Genomic DNA, 17,176 nt, shown 5'->3' with positions numbered 1-17,176 from the left:
GACTGGTTGAATTGGTTTACAGCCGCTCCTATCAGATCTTATCCCAGCATGCATCACTCCAACCAGACTGCACTTCCCACTGTTTTCACACTGATTTAGGGTTAAATATTAATTCCTCCAGATATTTTCCCTGTAGAGGAACTTTTTTCCAGTTTTTCATTCGTATTCGGCTCTGATTTTTGCAGATGACAACGTTGTTTTGGTTTCTTCAAACATTTAGAAAGCAAAAAATGAGTCGAGACGCTGGTGGTTTGGATGAAAAATGAAGTTTATTACAAACAACAACAGAGAGCTGTTAGCAGTCAGTTAGCAGCTGTTAGTTCTGTACAAATAACACTGTTTGATTGGTTAGTTGAGTTTGCCAGGCGGCAACAAGGCGAGGTCTCAAACATCACCCTTCGCCCTCCGGTGCGCCGCTTCCCAGTTTCACCTCTCACCCTAAACTAAAGGCCTTTGACCTTTAACCTTTCATAATGTGCTACCTTCCACCAGTCGCTGTTCAGAGCACGCTCCCTTCTGTCTTAGCGCAGCATTTCTCCTTCACCGTTAATATTGTGCAATGTTTAATGGAGCCGTCTGGAGAGCCCTTGGTCCAGTCCTGAACCAGTTTCCATCTCAACTCTTCATAGTGCACCAGCTCTCCTCAGAACGCTGCAGCCACTGCTGCAGCAGCTGCTGCAGCCGCCATCGAGCCACGCTGACCGCCAGCGCTCCTTCAAATCTGACGAAACTCCTGTCAAACGTTTGTGTCACCTGCATTTAAAGATATTACTAAGAGTTTACAAAAGTTGTCATCAATGACTTCAAAGCAAAAGCGGCACAAATTAATATTTTTGCAGCATAAATGTAGCCGAGTTGATTTTGTAAATGTGAGCAGGAGGTGGTTGACCTTTGACTTCTGTCAAAAATTAGTGCAGTTAAAATTTTTATTTGTGCCGCTGTCATTTTAAAGATATAAATCAAAAAGTTTCCAGAGATTGTCAGAGGTCACAGGTCAACCAAGTCACACAAATTTGGTGTTGATCTATTCGGCTACATTTGTGCAGCAGCAACATTTGATTGCAAAAGCAGCACAAACAAAAACTTTTGCTGCATAGACATTTGACACCAGTTTAGTTAGATTTGAAGAAACTGCAAGGGCTGGTTGACCTTTCATGACCTCTGGAAACATTTATTTCTATTTTAATATTTTTGCTGCACAGACATTTGACACCAGTTTGGTTAGATTAGTAGAAGTTGGGTTGCCAGGTTCTCTCGGGGGCCCTCGGCCCTTCATGCACTCCGAGTTCAGCTGCTGTAAGGAAAGTGTTTTTCTGGTTTGGGCTCTTATTGTTTTAATATTTTTGCATCAACAGTCTTGACACCGACATAAAAACACAAAATCATTCTCTATTTCAGAACAGGCAACAAAGAGGCGTCTGTTAGTTTCAGTTCCTCGTTAAAACCAGAGTTCAGGTTGTGTGGGATCAGAAATGTTTAGGGTTTGTTTGCTTACTGTCTGATTGGATTGTTTTTTGTTTTTTTAGCTCCAGCTACATGTTTTTAAGTGAAAATGATCATTACGACAGCTCCTACAGAACTTGAACTCAGCATTGAATCACATTGAGGTGCATCACACATGACAGCATCAACCAGTCACTGAAAATCTTGGTTCCTAGTCGTTAATTTTTACATTTAAACTAAAGTCTTTGAAAGGACGTCGTAAAGAAGAGTTGTTGTTCTGATCTCATGTTTCCTGTGTCATGATAAAGTCGTAGATTATCGGTGCGATCCATCGTTGGTTTATTTGACAGTTTTTCTGTTGCATAAAAGTCGTGGTGGTGTTGCAGCCGCTGGAATGTGATAAACTGCAGCCTGGAGCTGGTCGTGGCGAGACGTCAGTCTTTTTCAAGTCTATTTTAACTCTGTCTGAACGCCCTTGAAGCAAGGTCACCTTCTCCCTTCAGATCCTCTGATGGATCAAACAGAACCACCTCAACACTGAATATAAACTACAACTTCATACCATTGCCGTTTAATAAAATGCTCAGCAGCAGTTTATTCTTTTCCAAGATTTAGAGGCTACTGTGAAATTAGACGTTACTTTCCTCAAATGTAACTTTGAGGTTTCATTATTGAAATATACTGAACGGTTACCCAACTGCTTTAAAACGATGACCAAGCACTTTTAACTTTCTACTGATCTGTAAGTGTTTAAACCAACAATGTAAGTTCCAGAAGTGGAAGTTATAAAAGTCAATCTGTGATTTCTGTGAACAAACGTTGAAGAAAAGAAACCTGCAGATTTGAGGGAAGGAACTTGCTGTTTGTTCCAGGAGAATCCTGATGCGTTATAGTTGGGGATGGGACTTTAACGCATTAAAAAGTTAATGCTATTAATTACATTTTAAATTTTTTACACAAAGTTCTAAAGCGGAACCTTTTTACTAGCGTGTTTCTGGTAGGGATGTAAATTTGATGCACAAGCTAAATCCGCTAACACGGAAGCTGCTTCTTTTGACTCACTGGGTTCATTTCTGCTTCAAAGTGTGGAAAAGACGCTGTTTAGTTGTGCTAAAAGGAGCTAGCCTAGCAGTGTAACTTATGCTAGCATAAAATAGCCTCTTAATGCTAACATGTAGCAACTAGGACTGACATGTCGAGTGACTAGAATAGCATGTAGCACCAATCTGCTGATTGAAGAGCCTGAATAAATCAGTAAGTCATTTTAGTCAAAAATTTAGTATCCTGTAAGTTTTTGGTGTAATAATCTGTAACTGCAGAGGAACCAATGAGACGAGAGACAGGAGCCGGATTAAAATAGACTGGAAACAACCAAGCATTCTACCTTAAACCCTTCACAATGGGGGGTTCCACCTTAAACCTGGGACTGTGCACTGTGTTTCATGCCAAGCGACCTGCAGAGCTCCTTAAGGACCGGGGTGTTGTCTGAGAATGGCACCAGAGAAACCCAGAGATGGGGACGGGTTGAGGGACAGGGACAGACAGGCGGACGGGGACAGACAGGAGGACGGGGACAGACAGGAGGACGGGGACAGACAGGCGTGTGTGTGTGTAGGGTTGTTGAGGATGAGAGACGGACGACGTCCACGGCGTGTGGAGTTGCTTTTCTGGACTTCTGGTCTATTTACAGAAACGAGCGATGCATAATCAGAATATCCAAACGGGCCGTTGTCGAGGCAACCGTCACTGCAGGCTGTCCACTAAAACAAAACACCCCTCCAAAATCAAAAGTAATCGAAGTAAAAATGGCGTCACCGTAAACACGAGTCGTCATGGCTACGCTACAGCGGGACACCGCGACTTTCTGTGGAAAAACACACACACACTCTCTCTCTTTTTTTTCTCTCACACACACACTCGTAGAGGACGGCGTCACAAGCACACACACTCTCACACACACACACTGATATTAATAACAGTTTCTCTCGTTTCCTCTGGACGGAGGAGAAAATCTGAATCTAAATCTCATAATTATCATGTTTGTGATCTTCATTGTAGCAGGGTGTGTGTGTGTGTGTGTGTGTGTGTGTGTATGTGTCCTCAGTCTTTATACACACTATAAATGTGACGACACACAGACAGCTCAGTTCTGATTGGCTGACGGGTCTTCACGCCTCCTTCTTCTAGAGGGTTTTATTTTTTCTTTAATACTGTCTCTGGTTGCCAGGCAACGGCAGCTTCCTGTAGCCCCGCCCAGCCGGGTGAGGCCTTCCTCCCGCCGACCCGCAGTAAACAGTTTGAGGGAGTGTGATTGGCTGCTGCCAGGTTGACGGCAGCATCTGATTGGATGAGATGAAGCACCAGGAGAGAGGCTGGCATTAGCCGCTGCTGGGAGTGTGTGTGCGTGTGTGTGTGTGGGTGGGTGTGTGTGTGTGTGTGAACTGTCACCAGGAGCCTGAAGGACGATGATGTCAACTCTGTACCAGTAAAGATTTAATACTTAATTATGGAAATTAATTTCTCTTTGATTTATGGTGATAAAGTCCAATTAGACGCTTAAAAACCGGATTATTAGTTTAAATTGGTTTAATCCAGATTGGATATCATCTAAAACGGAATAAAGATTAAATAAGTTAATGAAACTGATTTTTCCTCTAAGTAAAACATTTCAGAATTAATTTAGTTTTTTCTTAATTTGGTAAAATATTGGTTGGAATTTAATATTAATATCGGTGAAAGAAAGTTCAGTAAATAAAGTCCAAATTGAAGAAAAAGCAGAAATTAATCCTTCAAAATTACATTAATCCAAATAAAGTCGTAACTAAGGTACATGTGAACATAACTCAGCTGATAACTGTATTGATTTCTGATGGCTTTATTGATTTTTGTTCTGATCCAATCAGACTTTGTGGTCAGCAGCTGATCATCATCATCATTCTTCAGTTTCTCTCTGGATTTCCCTCGGTGCTGTTCATCCTGTTGGCCTGCAGGGGGCAGGTGTGTGTGCGTGTTTATGTGTGTGTGTGTGTTAAGCGTAAACCCGATCTGACCTCAGTCAGTGTGTGTGTGTGTATCAGGGTGTGTTGAGCACGCTCCGTGGCACCCATCCCTCGGCAGCGGGCGATTCTGTGTTGGCCGGCCGGTACACCAGGCTCTGACCCTGCTGATTGGACGACAGGATCTGGACCTTCTCTCCTCGGTACACTGTGATCTCATCTTCCCGAACCGCCAGGAAGTCCTGCACCACCAGAACCAGCTCCTGCAGGGACGAGTCGGGTTTAAGTCCAGTCTGACTGAGGGGAACCGTCGGAGCAGCAGAAGCAACCCAGACCTGGTCGTCTTGCTCGCTGTCCGGAGTAGCCTGAGAGGCGTGGCCGTTGGGGGTGGGCGGGGTCGAGGGCGGTCGCCCTGACGACAGCGGCCGGGTCACGGAAATCCCGGCCTCTTTTCTCTGGTACTCGATAGGCGACTGGAGAGCTGGGATTAGAGGACATGTTTAACTTTAGAGACGATTTGCTCGGAACATTCAAATAAAAAACAACGTCATCAACGTATCGGAGCGTAATGGAGCGACCACAAGCTTTTAACCGGGCTAAAGTGGTTTCTAAAGCCTTGTTTCCACTGAGTGGATCCGGTTGGTGTGCAGGGTTTACTCCAGTGTTTTATAAGCCTGGAGGGCCACCAGGCTCTACTGTCCCCCCACCAGACTCTTATTTCAGATAGTGGTTTTATTACACCAGCAGCAGTAAGGATGTATTAATCTAGGTTTATAGTTGACACATTGAACTTGTCCCTTCAACTGCTGGTTGGCCTCAGTTTTTGTCATTTTTATTTTTATCACAAAAACCCGGCGGCCTGCCGGTGGACAACTCTAGCGCCCCCTAGTGCCAGGCTGAGCAAGTTTCCCCTGGGTGCGGTCCAGTGCTTTGTTTTACCTGTTTCCACTACTGGCACAATCTATCAATCAATCAAGAAGTTACTGACTAATTTAAAAACTGTTGTAGAAAATGGAGACTCTAAGGTTTTTCAGGGTTCTCAGAGTTCACTGAGGTTTAAATGATGTTGCCACCTGACAGGAAGTTGTTCTGGGCGTCCAGCAGGGTGGCGATGGTCTCCACCCAGGTCATCTTGATGCTGGCGGAGGAGGCCTGCAGCGTGAAACGCTCCGCTGACCCACGGGACCACAAGACGAACTTACAGGGGTCTCCGTCTACGCTCTCCTGCATGGCCAGGTAGATCACCTGCCCCACACAAACCAGCACCATTAAAGCCTCCCAATGGTAATGTACTGGTTTTGCTGTCTTCCCAGTGGGACTGGTCTCACCTTGATGCTGTTTTTGAACTGGTACCCGGGGTTGTTGGAGCCTTTTCTCAGCAGTTCGCTGAAGATGACGATGTGCTCGAACAGGAAGACTCGTCGCTCTTTGCTGCGGGACAAAACGCCGCCGTCCTGCTCCCAAACACAGAAGGTTTCCTGCTGCAGCAGCTTCCCCTGAGACGTCAGCTTCCCCTGGAGAACACCAGCAGGCAGTCAGAGGAAAAACCAGCTACATTCAGGTGAATAATAGTCAAGAATTATTCAAGACAAAAAACGTGAAAATTTGACTTTCAAAAGTGGAAAATTTTTGATTTTTGAAACAGAAATCCCCTTCTTCTGATATTAATCTTTGACAGATATTTACTCTTGTTTTTACTATCTACAATGGCAATACCAGGTTTTTGTTGTAAAGCATATTTTAAGGTGCAGTAATTGTATTTGGCCACAAGAGGGCAGAAAAATACAAATCTTCAGAAAACTCCACATTCAGCAGCATCACCACATGATAAAAGCTGATAACAGATAGCCATACGATCTCCAGAGCTCTTTTATGTTATCTTCTATATTCAGATACATCATTAATCAAAATCTAATAGAATCAGAGAAAGTTTTGGGCCACAGGGGGGCGCTGCAGCACCTCGTATCCCTGCAGGCGTCCCAGGTTCATCATGTCGTTGCAGCGTTTAGGAACCAGCGACATTAACTCCACTGCTTTCTGCAAACAAAACACACACACACACACACAGACTGATGTGTAAAGGTTAGCGATGCTCCGCATGCTGATGATTCACCATCCTGTATGAATCATTTATTATCTTCCTCACAATGCTGCCTCTTTGTCTTCATCAGATCTTTGAGGATGAGACAAAACCAGGCGTCAAAACTGACAAACTTCGTCATGTCTTTGTTCTGAACTCAAATCCTGATTTAAAAACGTGATTACTTCTTAAAGGTCAGAGGACAATAAACAGAAACCAATAGAAGTACCTTAAGGTCAGGGTCAGAGATCAGAAAACATTTTAAACTACATGAAACACAACAATACCAGGTGATTAATGTGACACGTGCACCAATCGGCCACCAGGGGGCGAAACAGGAAACTCCCTGAATTTCACATTATGTAATTCTGTGGCCCTAAATGAAGATAAGTTTAGAGGAATCATGCAATGATTAACAGAAGAGACTCACCTCCACCTCTTCACAGTCCAGACCAGCTTTGGTTGTGTACTTCAGGAAATCCTGTCAGATGGAAAAACACATTAATTCATAAAACAGATAATTTAATAAATTCAAGACATTAAGTCTAAACCAGCAGGTCAACGAATCTGATCCAGATTCTAGTCTTAAAGATGGAAAAATCCAAATGTCAGAGCTCATAAATTAATATTAATTTCCATCTAATTGTTTTTATTTGACACAGTTATAAGCACCTTTAGCAGCAGCTGGTACTTTGTGATTCTCTGGACGGGTTTGATCAGATAATCACTGATGGACATCCTGCAGCTGATTTCATGCTGGATCTCCTACAAATGGAAATTTAGTTCAATTCAAAAACATTTACCTGAAAACAAAACTACATTATTGGTTTATTACCATCTAATAATCTAGAATGAAAATAAAACCCTAAAAATTTTTTGTTAAATTACCTCAAAGAAAGTCTCGTACTCTATTACGATGAACTCTGACCTTGGTTTGTTCTGACAGTAAACTATGTACATGTGCAGTCGGCGCTCCTGGAAAACAAGAGAAAAACTTCATCATAGAAATATATTGATGCATCAGGGACCAAAAATCTACAATAAGATGATTTAATACATTACAGTAACAAATATGTACCAATCTAGAGGTCTTTCCAGACAAATATCTACCTTGATAAACTAGACTCTATTTGAGCTAATGACTTACAAATTTCACTTTTTGCTTTAAGTTAAAAACTGAAGTTCAAAGTTCAGTATCCACAGGCTAAACCAGCAGAGCAAACACCAAAGTTTTTACCAAAATCCATTTTAAAACCAAAAAATCCAGGACATGAAGCCATGTTTCCAGCCTCAAATCCATCAGAGTCGAGTTCAGTCTGGTTTTTTATCCATAATCTCTGGACCGGAAAGTCTCAGCGATTGTCTGTAGCTTGTTGTTGAACCGGTTCGGGTCGGTAGAACTCACATGTTTGATGAAGAGGTCGGCCAGCAGGTCGTGGTTTTGGACGCAGCGCTCCAACTCCACCAGGAAGAAGCTGAAACAGAAAGAAGGAGTCAGCGTCAGGCTGTCTGAATAAACGCTGGGTAGATGGTTCTGGTTCGCCCAGAGGGACTGACTCGCGGTGCCAGTCGTAGATCTGCTGGATGTTTCCGAAGACGATCTTGTCTTTGCCTCTCATGTCTTCGGGAATCCCTCTGACCTCCAGCCTGGACATGAAGCCCTGAGAGGTCGCAGTCATTAGGGGAGGCAGTTCCTTCTTTTCACCGTCTCATGAGATGAGAACTTGAATCAGGACTCACCTCGACGATCACACCCAGGTCCTTCACGTAGTCCTTCTCTGATTGGATCATCTCGTTTACTACAAACCTGCACAGAAAGCATCAGTGAAACTTCCTGTTTCCTTCAAGTTCAGCCATGTTTTATTTAACGTTGGGCTTGACTTACATTCGTCCCCTCAGTGCTTTATTTCGATGCTCTGTGTCCGATTCATTGGATCCCTGATCCGAGTCCAAACCCTGGACAAAAGTTTACATAAATTACTTTAAAGTCTAGTTCACACAACAGGATTTTTAGTCCAGATTTCTTTATCAGGATGACTCTTTGAAATAATCATGATAATCCTGTTGTGTGAGATGATCAATCGATTAGGAGTGAGAACGCAGCCTATTGAGTGTGACAGGCAGCCAATCAGAGAGCGTGGAGGGGACAGCTAAACGAAGACCCAGTGGAGATCCAACATGGAGGACCGACTCGTTGATATGTGGCAACAACATTTCATTCAACAGAAATGACAAAGAGAAGAAGTGGAGCAAAAACCGAACAAAGCTCCACTTCCAACACCTTAAAATAAGTCCACAAACTACCACTATTACTTCTCGTTGGCCATGTTTGTTGACTCTAAATCCATATATGTAGCTGGTTCTCCATGAATTTCTGTCTGGAATCTGAATGCTGATGAGTGAAATCAGTTTGTGAGTCGATAAAAGATCTTCAGTATGTGTGGTTTCTCAAGTACCTGCAGGATAGTTCAGTGTTTTTACCTCCGGGTTGTTGGGGTCTTTCATGATTTGCATGGGCGGTGGCAGAAGGGTGTGGCTTTCCTCTTCAGGCTCCTCCTCTCCTCCACTTTGCCCCGCCTCCTCCTTCTTCGCCTTCTTTATGCACACAAACATTTTTGCTTTAGTTTGCAGAATGTGGCCAACTGCCCGCCATTTCCACTGGTTCAGTGTTTGTTTACGCACCGCCTGCGCGTTCCCAGGAAAGGGCGTGGCCACATCAGACCTGTTGTCCCGCCTCCTGGTTCTGATTGTGGGTTTTTTCTGTCCGTCGGCTTTTCCTTGACTCAGTCTTCGGACGGGACTCGTCAGCCAACGCTACAGGAAGCAAAGAGGAAACTGAATGCTGCCCGATTATTTCTCCTCGTTGAGGTAAAGCTAAATAAAACTGATACCTTCAGAGTGTTTCCAGTTCCAGAACTGGTGCGTTTCGGACCTGGAGACCCCACAGTGCCCCCTGGTGGTCCACTGACGCCAAACACAGTGGGGGAAGTGACGCCTGGCAGAATAAAAACAAGTTTTAGTTTTAGATTTTTATCGTGTCGACTCAGAGTCAGGATGGTTTTCTCACTTTGGTTGTTGGTTTGAATCTGAAGACCTGAACCGTCAGAACTGCACAGACTGGACTCTGCACAAAAACACATAAATATGTCAAATTATTATTTAAAAAAAAAAAGGCACCTTAGCGTTGAATTGGAAAACAACAAATAAAATTAAAAGACCATTTGGAAAGAAGATTGCTGCTTCCAGGAAATACTTTTTTATTTATATTTTCATTTAATACGACCTTAGAAAGCAATTCTATTTAAAATAAAATACATTTTAAATGTAAAAATGGTTTATTGGTAAAAAATAAAAGCATCTTAATAAAGCTCATGTTTAGCTTTCACAAAATCAATATTAAAAATGTAGTGAAATATTTTAAAATTAATCTAAAAATGAATTTGAGAACTTTTTATAAATTTTTTATGTATAAATCTAAATAGTTGCCAGACTGAACAGGTTAAAGACGTGCAGCAGGAATCATTTTAAATTATGAAACTGACATAAAAAGGTAAATATTTTTATTAAGCTGTTTTTTTTTTTATTTTAAAATCTGCCAGCAACATTTCTCTTTTGACACGTTTTTCTTTTTGTCTGAATTAGAAATAAAATGTAAATTTATCCGGCAGTAACACTTCCTTTAACTCAGTGACTATAAAGAGCAGGACATCGTTACGTAACGGTAAGATGTATCGATCTGTTTCCACATTAAACCAGCTGGTAGAAAAACTTCATGGCTCTGATTTTAGTTTTGCTCTGGTTTATGTGGATTTTTCCTCAGTGAACTTTGCCCTTTATGCCTAATTATTAACAGAGGAAGCAGACATTTTGTGATTCATTTCTGTGAGGAATGTGCAGAAATGACGTCTGATGTTGGACTCTGTGGTGAGTTTATGGCAGACAGGACTTCCTGTTTTCCCCGTTAAAAGACGAAACCTGACAATGAGGAAAGCTGCTCATCCTGTCCACCAGAAACGACCCGCAGGAATGTTACTGACCTCATCCTGCCACTCATTAACCACCACTCTCTCTCTCTCTCTGTGAACCCACCTCGCTCGTCCGCTCCCACAATCCATCCCAAAACTCCTGAACAATCCCAGCATGCACCTCTGCCTCGCCGCATGCTTCCTCATCAGTCCATCCAGAGGGAATGGAGGAGCAGAAACAGCAGAACCAGCCGGACTCTGGGCTCAGTGGAACTGGTGAGGCGCTGGCATGTGGAGGCAGAGGCAGTCCCCCAGGGGGCGTGGCCACAAGGTGAGTGGGCGGAGCTTGTAGAATTCACTTATATGTTTTTGAAATTTTAAAATTTTAAATTCAACATTTCCCTTCCAAAATAGGGAAATATTTTTGTAGAGTGTAAATTAAATACATTATTAAAGAAAACAAAATTTATAAAATTGCTTCAGCGTACAACTTCAAAGACCTAGATTTATTTGAAGAAAAAAAAAAGTTAGGATGCATTCCTTTCAAAATAAAAGTGCACCTCCAGTTTATGTTTGATTCACACTTTAAGTTTCTTTCTAGTGGCTATAAAAGTGCAACTTCAATCAATACGGGTTTTGTAGAGATGTAACTGAGTCAGGCTGAAGTGAGAAGTCACTGGTAACGTCTTGTTTATGGAAGCAGAAATATTGTTTGCCTGTCAAATGAGAACGCAGCAGGTGACCACACACACACACACACACACACACACACACACACACACATCAGGATGTTAGCGGGCCGGTTCCTGCGTTCAGGTCAGTGTTTACCTCTGGACCAGAATCAGGTTCTCAGGCGTCTGCAGCTTCGTTTTCTGTTCAGTTGTTGAGTTTTGACGCGACATAAACAAACTGAAGTGAAGGAGAGTTCATGTTTCCCACTAAATATCCTGTCACTGCGACACACAGCAGCTGGTCGCTAACAGCTAGCATGGCTCACATTTATTCTGAAATCACAAACTGGGACTGACCACCAAAGATGATACTTGTTAGGGTATTTCTTATTTCTGTACTTGTTCGTTGTTTCTACTTTAGTTTTTGTTTATTTTATGTCACTTTTGGGACGGTTAGTTTGTAACTTTAAGGGAGATTTGATTTGTTGATTTTGAGCGTTTGGGTTAAAAAAAATTTTTTTTCTCGGTTCCTTTCCTTTTTGTTATTACGGATAGTTTTTAACTGGATGTAAAGTTAGTTTACTTTTTTTACTTGCTTGCTTGGTTACTTTTCATCAAGTGTTTGTTATTTTTGGGGGTTTAAGTAACTTTTTAAATATTAAATTTGTTTATGTTGTAATTGAAGAAGCCAGACAGTGAGATTAGTTTGTAACTTTTTGGTGTTTTGAGTTTGATTAGAGGCTGTGGAGGTAATTAAGACATTCACTCAGAGTGGCATAAAGGAGAGGGCGCCCAAAAACTAAAAGATAAAATATTGGTCAGGTTTTTGGGTGGTGGTTTGTGATAATTGCATTGATTTTAATTGGTTTGCCCGGAGCATCATTCCTGTTAGAACCACCACTGATTACCGGTTGTAGCTTTTTGAGATCAGTAAAGTTTACTTTGTTACCTTAAGGCTGAACGTTTAGCTAGCCAGCTCCTTGAATGATTATTTTATTTAATGAAACAGCTGATATATTTGTATAAATACTAATAAGAGCATTTTCTGTTTTTACTTGATTATTGCATTAGTTTTGGGTAAGTTGAGTGTATTTTTGACCGCTGGTTGTTGTCTGCCTGCCTGGCTGTGAGCAGATTCTTGTGTGGATTTATCGTTGCATGTGTAAACAGAGACGCTGGTGAAGGTTTTTTCCGCTGATTTGTGCTGCTGAACCCATTTTGTGGGCTTCCTGAGCGCTGCAGCACAACGTGTAGCCAAAAGTTGGTCAAACATAAACTCTGACGGCAACACGGAGCAGAAGATCCCAGTAAACAAACCAGTTTAAATGTTTCATATTCTGGGACGAGCCGTCTGTGTTTACAAGCCAACAATCAGGGATTTAAATATTTAGAGCGACAGGATGCTTCTGCTTTAACAGGAAGTGACATCGGTGATTAAATCTGAGCAGACTGTTTTCTTTTCAAAGCCCCTCTGAGATGCTCATGACAGCTGCAGCTGCTAACATCTGCCTCCATGTAAACAAGTGATGTAATCAGATTACTCACCCCTCCCAGTGCTCCCAGCAGAGGAGGAGGAGGTGGTGGTGTTGGTGGTGGAGGAGGAGGAAGAGGAGTTGCAGACAGAGGAGGTGGTTGTGGCGGTGGTGGAGGCGGTGGTGGTGGTGGAGGCCGGGACGAGCCCCTCCATGTCGGCTGCACTGTGGGAGTGTGACAGGCAGAGGGCGCTCATGGGCAGCAGCCCCTCCTGGGAGGAAATGGTTCGGGTCAGGAGGAAGGAGCAGACTGTGTGCGATACTACAGTCAGGTTGGTCCTACCTGCTGAGGGTTCTGCTCCGTGGTTCTGGCCAGGCACCAGCCGGGCCGGTCTGCAGAGCGCTCCACCAGCTCCACCGTCTGACCGCAGCGGACGCTCAGCTCCCCGGGGCCGCCGCTGGTGAAGTCCAGCAGCACCACCACTAACTCGCAGCCTCCAGACAGCTACACACACACACACACACACACACACACAAGGTTATTATAGTCAACCAAAACTAACCAAATCTGAAACTGAGTAAACTCTAGGACGTTTGGTCAGCTGGTTTTCCTGCTCTGTACAATGGCTGCTAGAAAAGACGAGCGTTTTTTTTTTTTTTTTTGTGTTGACTTGCCATCCAGAAACCACTTCTGTGCAGGAGGCTCCACTAATGCTTATCAAAGATATATGCTTTCATTTATTTACTAATATTTTTTTTTTGATTCTAAAATGTTTTTAACTGACAGAAAATTTATATTTACAATATAAATTTGTAAATATAAATTTATATTGTAAACACAATTGTGTCCAAACTTTTGGTCTGTACTGTAAATATAAATTATATAAATATATAATTAGTTTGAGATTTGAATATATTTGTCTATTTTATAATTTTATTGCATTTATTTTTAGAATTTGAAAAATTTTACATACCAGGACGTTTCCGTTTAGATTTCCACGTAGATTTTTTTATTTTTCAGTAATATTTCCAGTTTTTTCCTGCGTTGAAACACTGTGATGACGGATTGTAGTTGAAAGCATCATGAGCGTTGACCTAATGCTGCTTTCAGCAGATTAAACACACGACTAACGACAGACACATACATCATTCCACAGCCGCTCTGATTGGTCCAGCCGGCGTCACATGACTGGAGCTATAGATGGAGGTTGCTATGGTTACGGCTGGCTCTGCGTCGGGGAGGAACCGCTCTCACTGCGGTCCGCAGGGACCTGAGGGGAGTTCCCCGTTTAAATCCAACACAGCTGTGATCCCAAAACACGGAAAACAGGCGAGAAGATCGGAAAACCGGGAGAGAGGAGGACAGGAAAACAAACGTTTCACTGTCCTCCGTTTGGGTCAGAACCTTCAGGTTTAACTATCAAAAAAACATTTTAAAGGATAAAATCCTAAAGTTCATGTTTGTATTTAGTTTTTAAACAGAAATGTTTTAATTTTATGATATGTTTCACAAAGACATTTTATTAAAATCAGTCCTATTTCTATATTTTTTAAACATTTATATATTGAAAATTTTTTTGCACTGCAAAATACTTAGATTTTGATCAATTGAAACATTTGTCATAGTTTATCACCTGCCTGAAAACTTTTATTTAAAACATTTTGAATTTTCTTTCTTTCAAACTTCTTATAAAAACCTGTTTAATGCTTCAGTTCATTTCTATAATTCTTCAGATTATTTTGATTATTTTAGTTTTAACTTTCAGAGCTGCATCATGTTCAGGAGTTTGAAACCAAACAGAAACAAAAAAAAAAACTGACCCCGTTAGCGTCGCCGTGCTGCTCTCAGCCTGCCCTCCTGTCCGGCCGCGTTTTCACCCCTGACCCGACCAGCGGACCACGGCTGACAGGGTCACCAGGTCAGAGGTCGCTGACCCTAACCCCAACCTCTTCTAGCCCTCGTTAGGTGAGAAAATCAAACGTACCTCATCTGAGCGGCTGCAGAAGAAGAGCGCTGAGTGGAAAATCCCTCAGACGCACACCAACTCACACACCCTGCAGCTGTGATGAGGTCATCACTGGGCCACTCACGCCCCTCTGAGGCGTCGCCCTGAGTGTTTACCTTGTCGCTGTCGGCCGTGTTCTGCGACGTCCGGGACGCGATGGAGACGGTGTCGGGCTGGCTGCTGGCGTCGCCCAGGCTGTCCGCGTCTTCGCTCGTTTCCCTGGAAACCACAGCGGCTTTAGTTTCCCTCACACCCAAACATCCATCTGGATTTCATTATTATTACTGTTATACGGGAGGCAGTTAGAGACAAAACTGCTGCTCTGGAAGTACTGCAGCATTCTGGAAAATCAGCTTCAGTTTTAATTAGACTCGTTTTAATAGAAAACCCGTTCTAGTTGGTATTTTATGGATAAAATCAGAAAGCGAGTGGATTCTCTGTGACCAGAGATGATGCTGCGATGATGACGCTGGTTGTGTTTCTCACCTGCGGGTGATGCTGCGCTGCCGGCCCAGGGTCGGGTTGGGGGTTTTGGGCAGGGGGATGGGCTCCCGCAGCGCCCCCCGCAGGTGGCCCCGCCTCTCCTGGATCACCTGTCGGATGCTGCGAACCCACTCCTGCTTCAGCTCCAAGGAAGACGCCTGAGGGTTTAAATATCCTTCAATAACCAACTTCACCAAACTGTTTAAGCTACATTTTAAAGCAGCAGCAGGATTTCTGGGTAATGTTTAGCTCAGAAGGGTTTAAGTTGAGGAAGTTGGGCGCGTACCTTCAGGACGGTCTTGTTGTCGGACGTCGGTGTTCGTCCGACCCACAGGGCGAACTTACATGGATCCCCCTCGATGTGCTCTGTGACGCCCAGCTCTGATGTCTGACATGGAAACAAGCAGTTTAGTTCAACTTCTTTTAATAGTAATCTGATAATTTCTCTGGTTAATCTCCTTTTTTGTTGTTTTATTTGACCAAATCCACTATGATTAATGATTATTTGCATTGTTTGGGTGATATTATGTGAAGGGATAAATCTTTAGGATGTTTCCAGAGCAGGAAGCGGCGCGGCGCGGTGCGGTGCGGTGTGGTGCGGTGCGGTGCGGTGCGGTGCAGCACGGTGTGGCGCAGCGATCCATTACCCTCAGCCTGCTCTTGTACAGATACTTGGTGCGTCCAGAGGAATCCTTGATCTCCTTGCTGAAGATGAGGGACAGCTCAAACAGGAACAGGTGCCGGTCCCGGCCCTTCCGGATCAGAGATTTGGGCTCCCAGACCAGGAAGGTGTCCTGCAGGAGGAGCTCGCCCTGCACCTCCAGGCCTTCCTCCAGCCCTGGAGAAACACCAGAGTCAGATCAGACCCAACAGAAGAATGTCTCCAGCTGGGTCACGGTGAGGCTGAAGCTCTACCTTCCAGCATGCTGACATGCATGGCATCGTTGGCTCTCTTTGGGACACTCAGCATCACATCCAGGCCTTCTTTGATCTCACCTTTGCCCTCCTCACAGCAGGCCAGCAACTCCTGCAAACACAGACAAGCAGCTGATGTGCAGGTTGCTTCATTGGCTGTAGAAACATGTGGCAGCTTTCATTTGTTACTCCAGACTCAAACTTTGACTCCTTTTGGTTTTGAATCTCCAGATTTGTTTTGCAGACGGAGGAGAAAACAAATTTTTTCTTTTTTCGTATTTAAATGTGTTTTTACCTTCAGCAGCAGCTGGTACTTGGTGATCCGCTGCACTGGTTTGATCAGAGCCGAGGAGATGGAGTTGGCCAGGCCATGTCTCCTCTGGACATCCTGTTCAAAACAAAATGTTAAATTTATCCACATTCATCCTCCAGCACAGAGCAGAACATTTGGACCGTCTCACTTCTGTCATCTCATCTTTTCTCAGTCAGACTGAACATCATGTAAAAATCTCTGCTGCTGCAAATATAAATATGGTTCTGTTTCAAACATTTAATAGTTTCAATCATTCTAGTTTTGATTTATTCATTAGATAACAAAGAGCTAGCTAACACCGCTACTCAGTCATATGAGGTTTTGAGGTTTTGTGGGAAAATGACCTCAAAGAATCCGACTCCATGCTGCTGGATCAGTAAACTGGAGTCTGGTTTGTTCCTGCAGTACGTCACGTACATGTGGAACTTATCAGCCTGCGGAGAAACAAACACAGACGCTTTAATGCTTCGTTATGTCGGCTAAATGCAGTATCAGTGGGTGGTGCCCCTCTGTGTTTACCCAGGTAACGAAGCAGTGCCCCACGTCTTCTGGGAGCTGTTCGTAGTTCTCCAGTTCCTTCAGGAAGATACTGAGGAGCACAGAGATTAGCGCTGCTAAGCTAAACAGTTCTGGTTGTTTCTCTGAGTCGTGTAATAATAGTTTCTGTTTGTCTACCTGTTGTGGAACTCGTAGATGTCCTGGATGTTTCCGAACACAACGTCGTCCTTGTTGGTGAGTCCAGGTGGGATTTCCTCCGAGCCGCTGGTCATCTCCCACAGGTACGTCTGCAATGGCAAAACGAGTCACTTCAGCTCCTCCTGCCACTTCTTAC

At 43.4% G+C, this 17,176-nt stretch overlaps 1 protein-coding gene and 1 long non-coding RNA gene across 3 annotated transcripts in view; one reads left to right on the top strand and one right to left on the bottom strand.

Annotated features, from left to right (window-relative positions):
- Positions 1 to 250: 250 nt before the first annotated feature.
- LOC122827027 (kalirin-like) overlaps positions 251 to 17,176 on the bottom strand; it is a 34,579-nt gene continuing 17,653 nt past the window's right edge. Inside the window, exons 31-57 of one of the 2 annotated variants that reach the window (XM_044109511.1) lie at positions 17,020 to 17,129; positions 16,864 to 16,933; positions 16,689 to 16,778; positions 16,327 to 16,419; positions 16,032 to 16,143; positions 15,764 to 15,954; positions 15,403 to 15,504; positions 15,120 to 15,274; positions 14,750 to 14,852; positions 12,971 to 13,132; positions 12,701 to 12,899; positions 9,587 to 9,643; positions 9,411 to 9,514; positions 9,202 to 9,333; positions 9,001 to 9,111; positions 8,405 to 8,475; positions 8,260 to 8,326; positions 8,077 to 8,180; positions 7,925 to 7,994; positions 7,408 to 7,494; positions 7,192 to 7,284; positions 6,950 to 7,000; positions 6,399 to 6,476; positions 5,768 to 5,953; positions 5,513 to 5,684; positions 4,775 to 4,920; positions 251 to 4,702 (exon numbers count right to left, since the gene is read on the bottom strand). In XM_044109511.1, coding sequence (XP_043965446.1) covers positions 4,517 to 4,702; positions 4,775 to 4,920; positions 5,513 to 5,684; positions 5,768 to 5,953; positions 6,399 to 6,476; positions 6,950 to 7,000; positions 7,192 to 7,284; positions 7,408 to 7,494; positions 7,925 to 7,994; positions 8,077 to 8,180; positions 8,260 to 8,326; positions 8,405 to 8,475; positions 9,001 to 9,111; positions 9,202 to 9,333; positions 9,411 to 9,514; positions 9,587 to 9,643; positions 12,701 to 12,899; positions 12,971 to 13,132; positions 14,750 to 14,852; positions 15,120 to 15,274; positions 15,403 to 15,504; positions 15,764 to 15,954; positions 16,032 to 16,143; positions 16,327 to 16,419; positions 16,689 to 16,778; positions 16,864 to 16,933; positions 17,020 to 17,129 — 3,102 coding nt within the window. In that variant the 3' untranslated portion in view covers positions 251 to 4,516. Of the gene's footprint in view, positions 4,703 to 4,774; positions 4,921 to 5,512; positions 5,685 to 5,767; positions 5,954 to 6,398; positions 6,477 to 6,949; positions 7,001 to 7,191; positions 7,285 to 7,407; positions 7,495 to 7,924; positions 7,995 to 8,076; positions 8,181 to 8,259; positions 8,327 to 8,404; positions 8,476 to 9,000; positions 9,115 to 9,201; positions 9,334 to 9,410; positions 9,515 to 9,586; positions 9,644 to 12,700; positions 12,900 to 12,970; positions 13,133 to 14,749; positions 14,853 to 15,119; positions 15,275 to 15,402; positions 15,505 to 15,763; positions 15,955 to 16,031; positions 16,144 to 16,326; positions 16,420 to 16,688; positions 16,779 to 16,863; positions 16,934 to 17,019; positions 17,130 to 17,176 lie in introns of both variants that reach the window. The other variant, XM_044109509.1, reaches the window with a different exon arrangement.
- On the top strand, positions 5,894 to 17,158 carry LOC122827142. The gene is made up of 3 exons (XR_006369975.1): positions 5,894 to 6,000; positions 10,659 to 10,815; positions 17,038 to 17,158. It is a non-coding gene; the product is annotated as an uncharacterized LOC122827142 (long non-coding RNA).

Source organism: Gambusia affinis, linkage group LG24, assembly GCF_019740435.1.
Source record: "Gambusia affinis linkage group LG24, SWU_Gaff_1.0, whole genome shotgun sequence".
Taxonomy (NCBI): domain Eukaryota; kingdom Metazoa; phylum Chordata; class Actinopteri; order Cyprinodontiformes; family Poeciliidae; genus Gambusia; species Gambusia affinis.
This window is presented reverse-complemented; position numbering and strand designations above follow the sequence as displayed.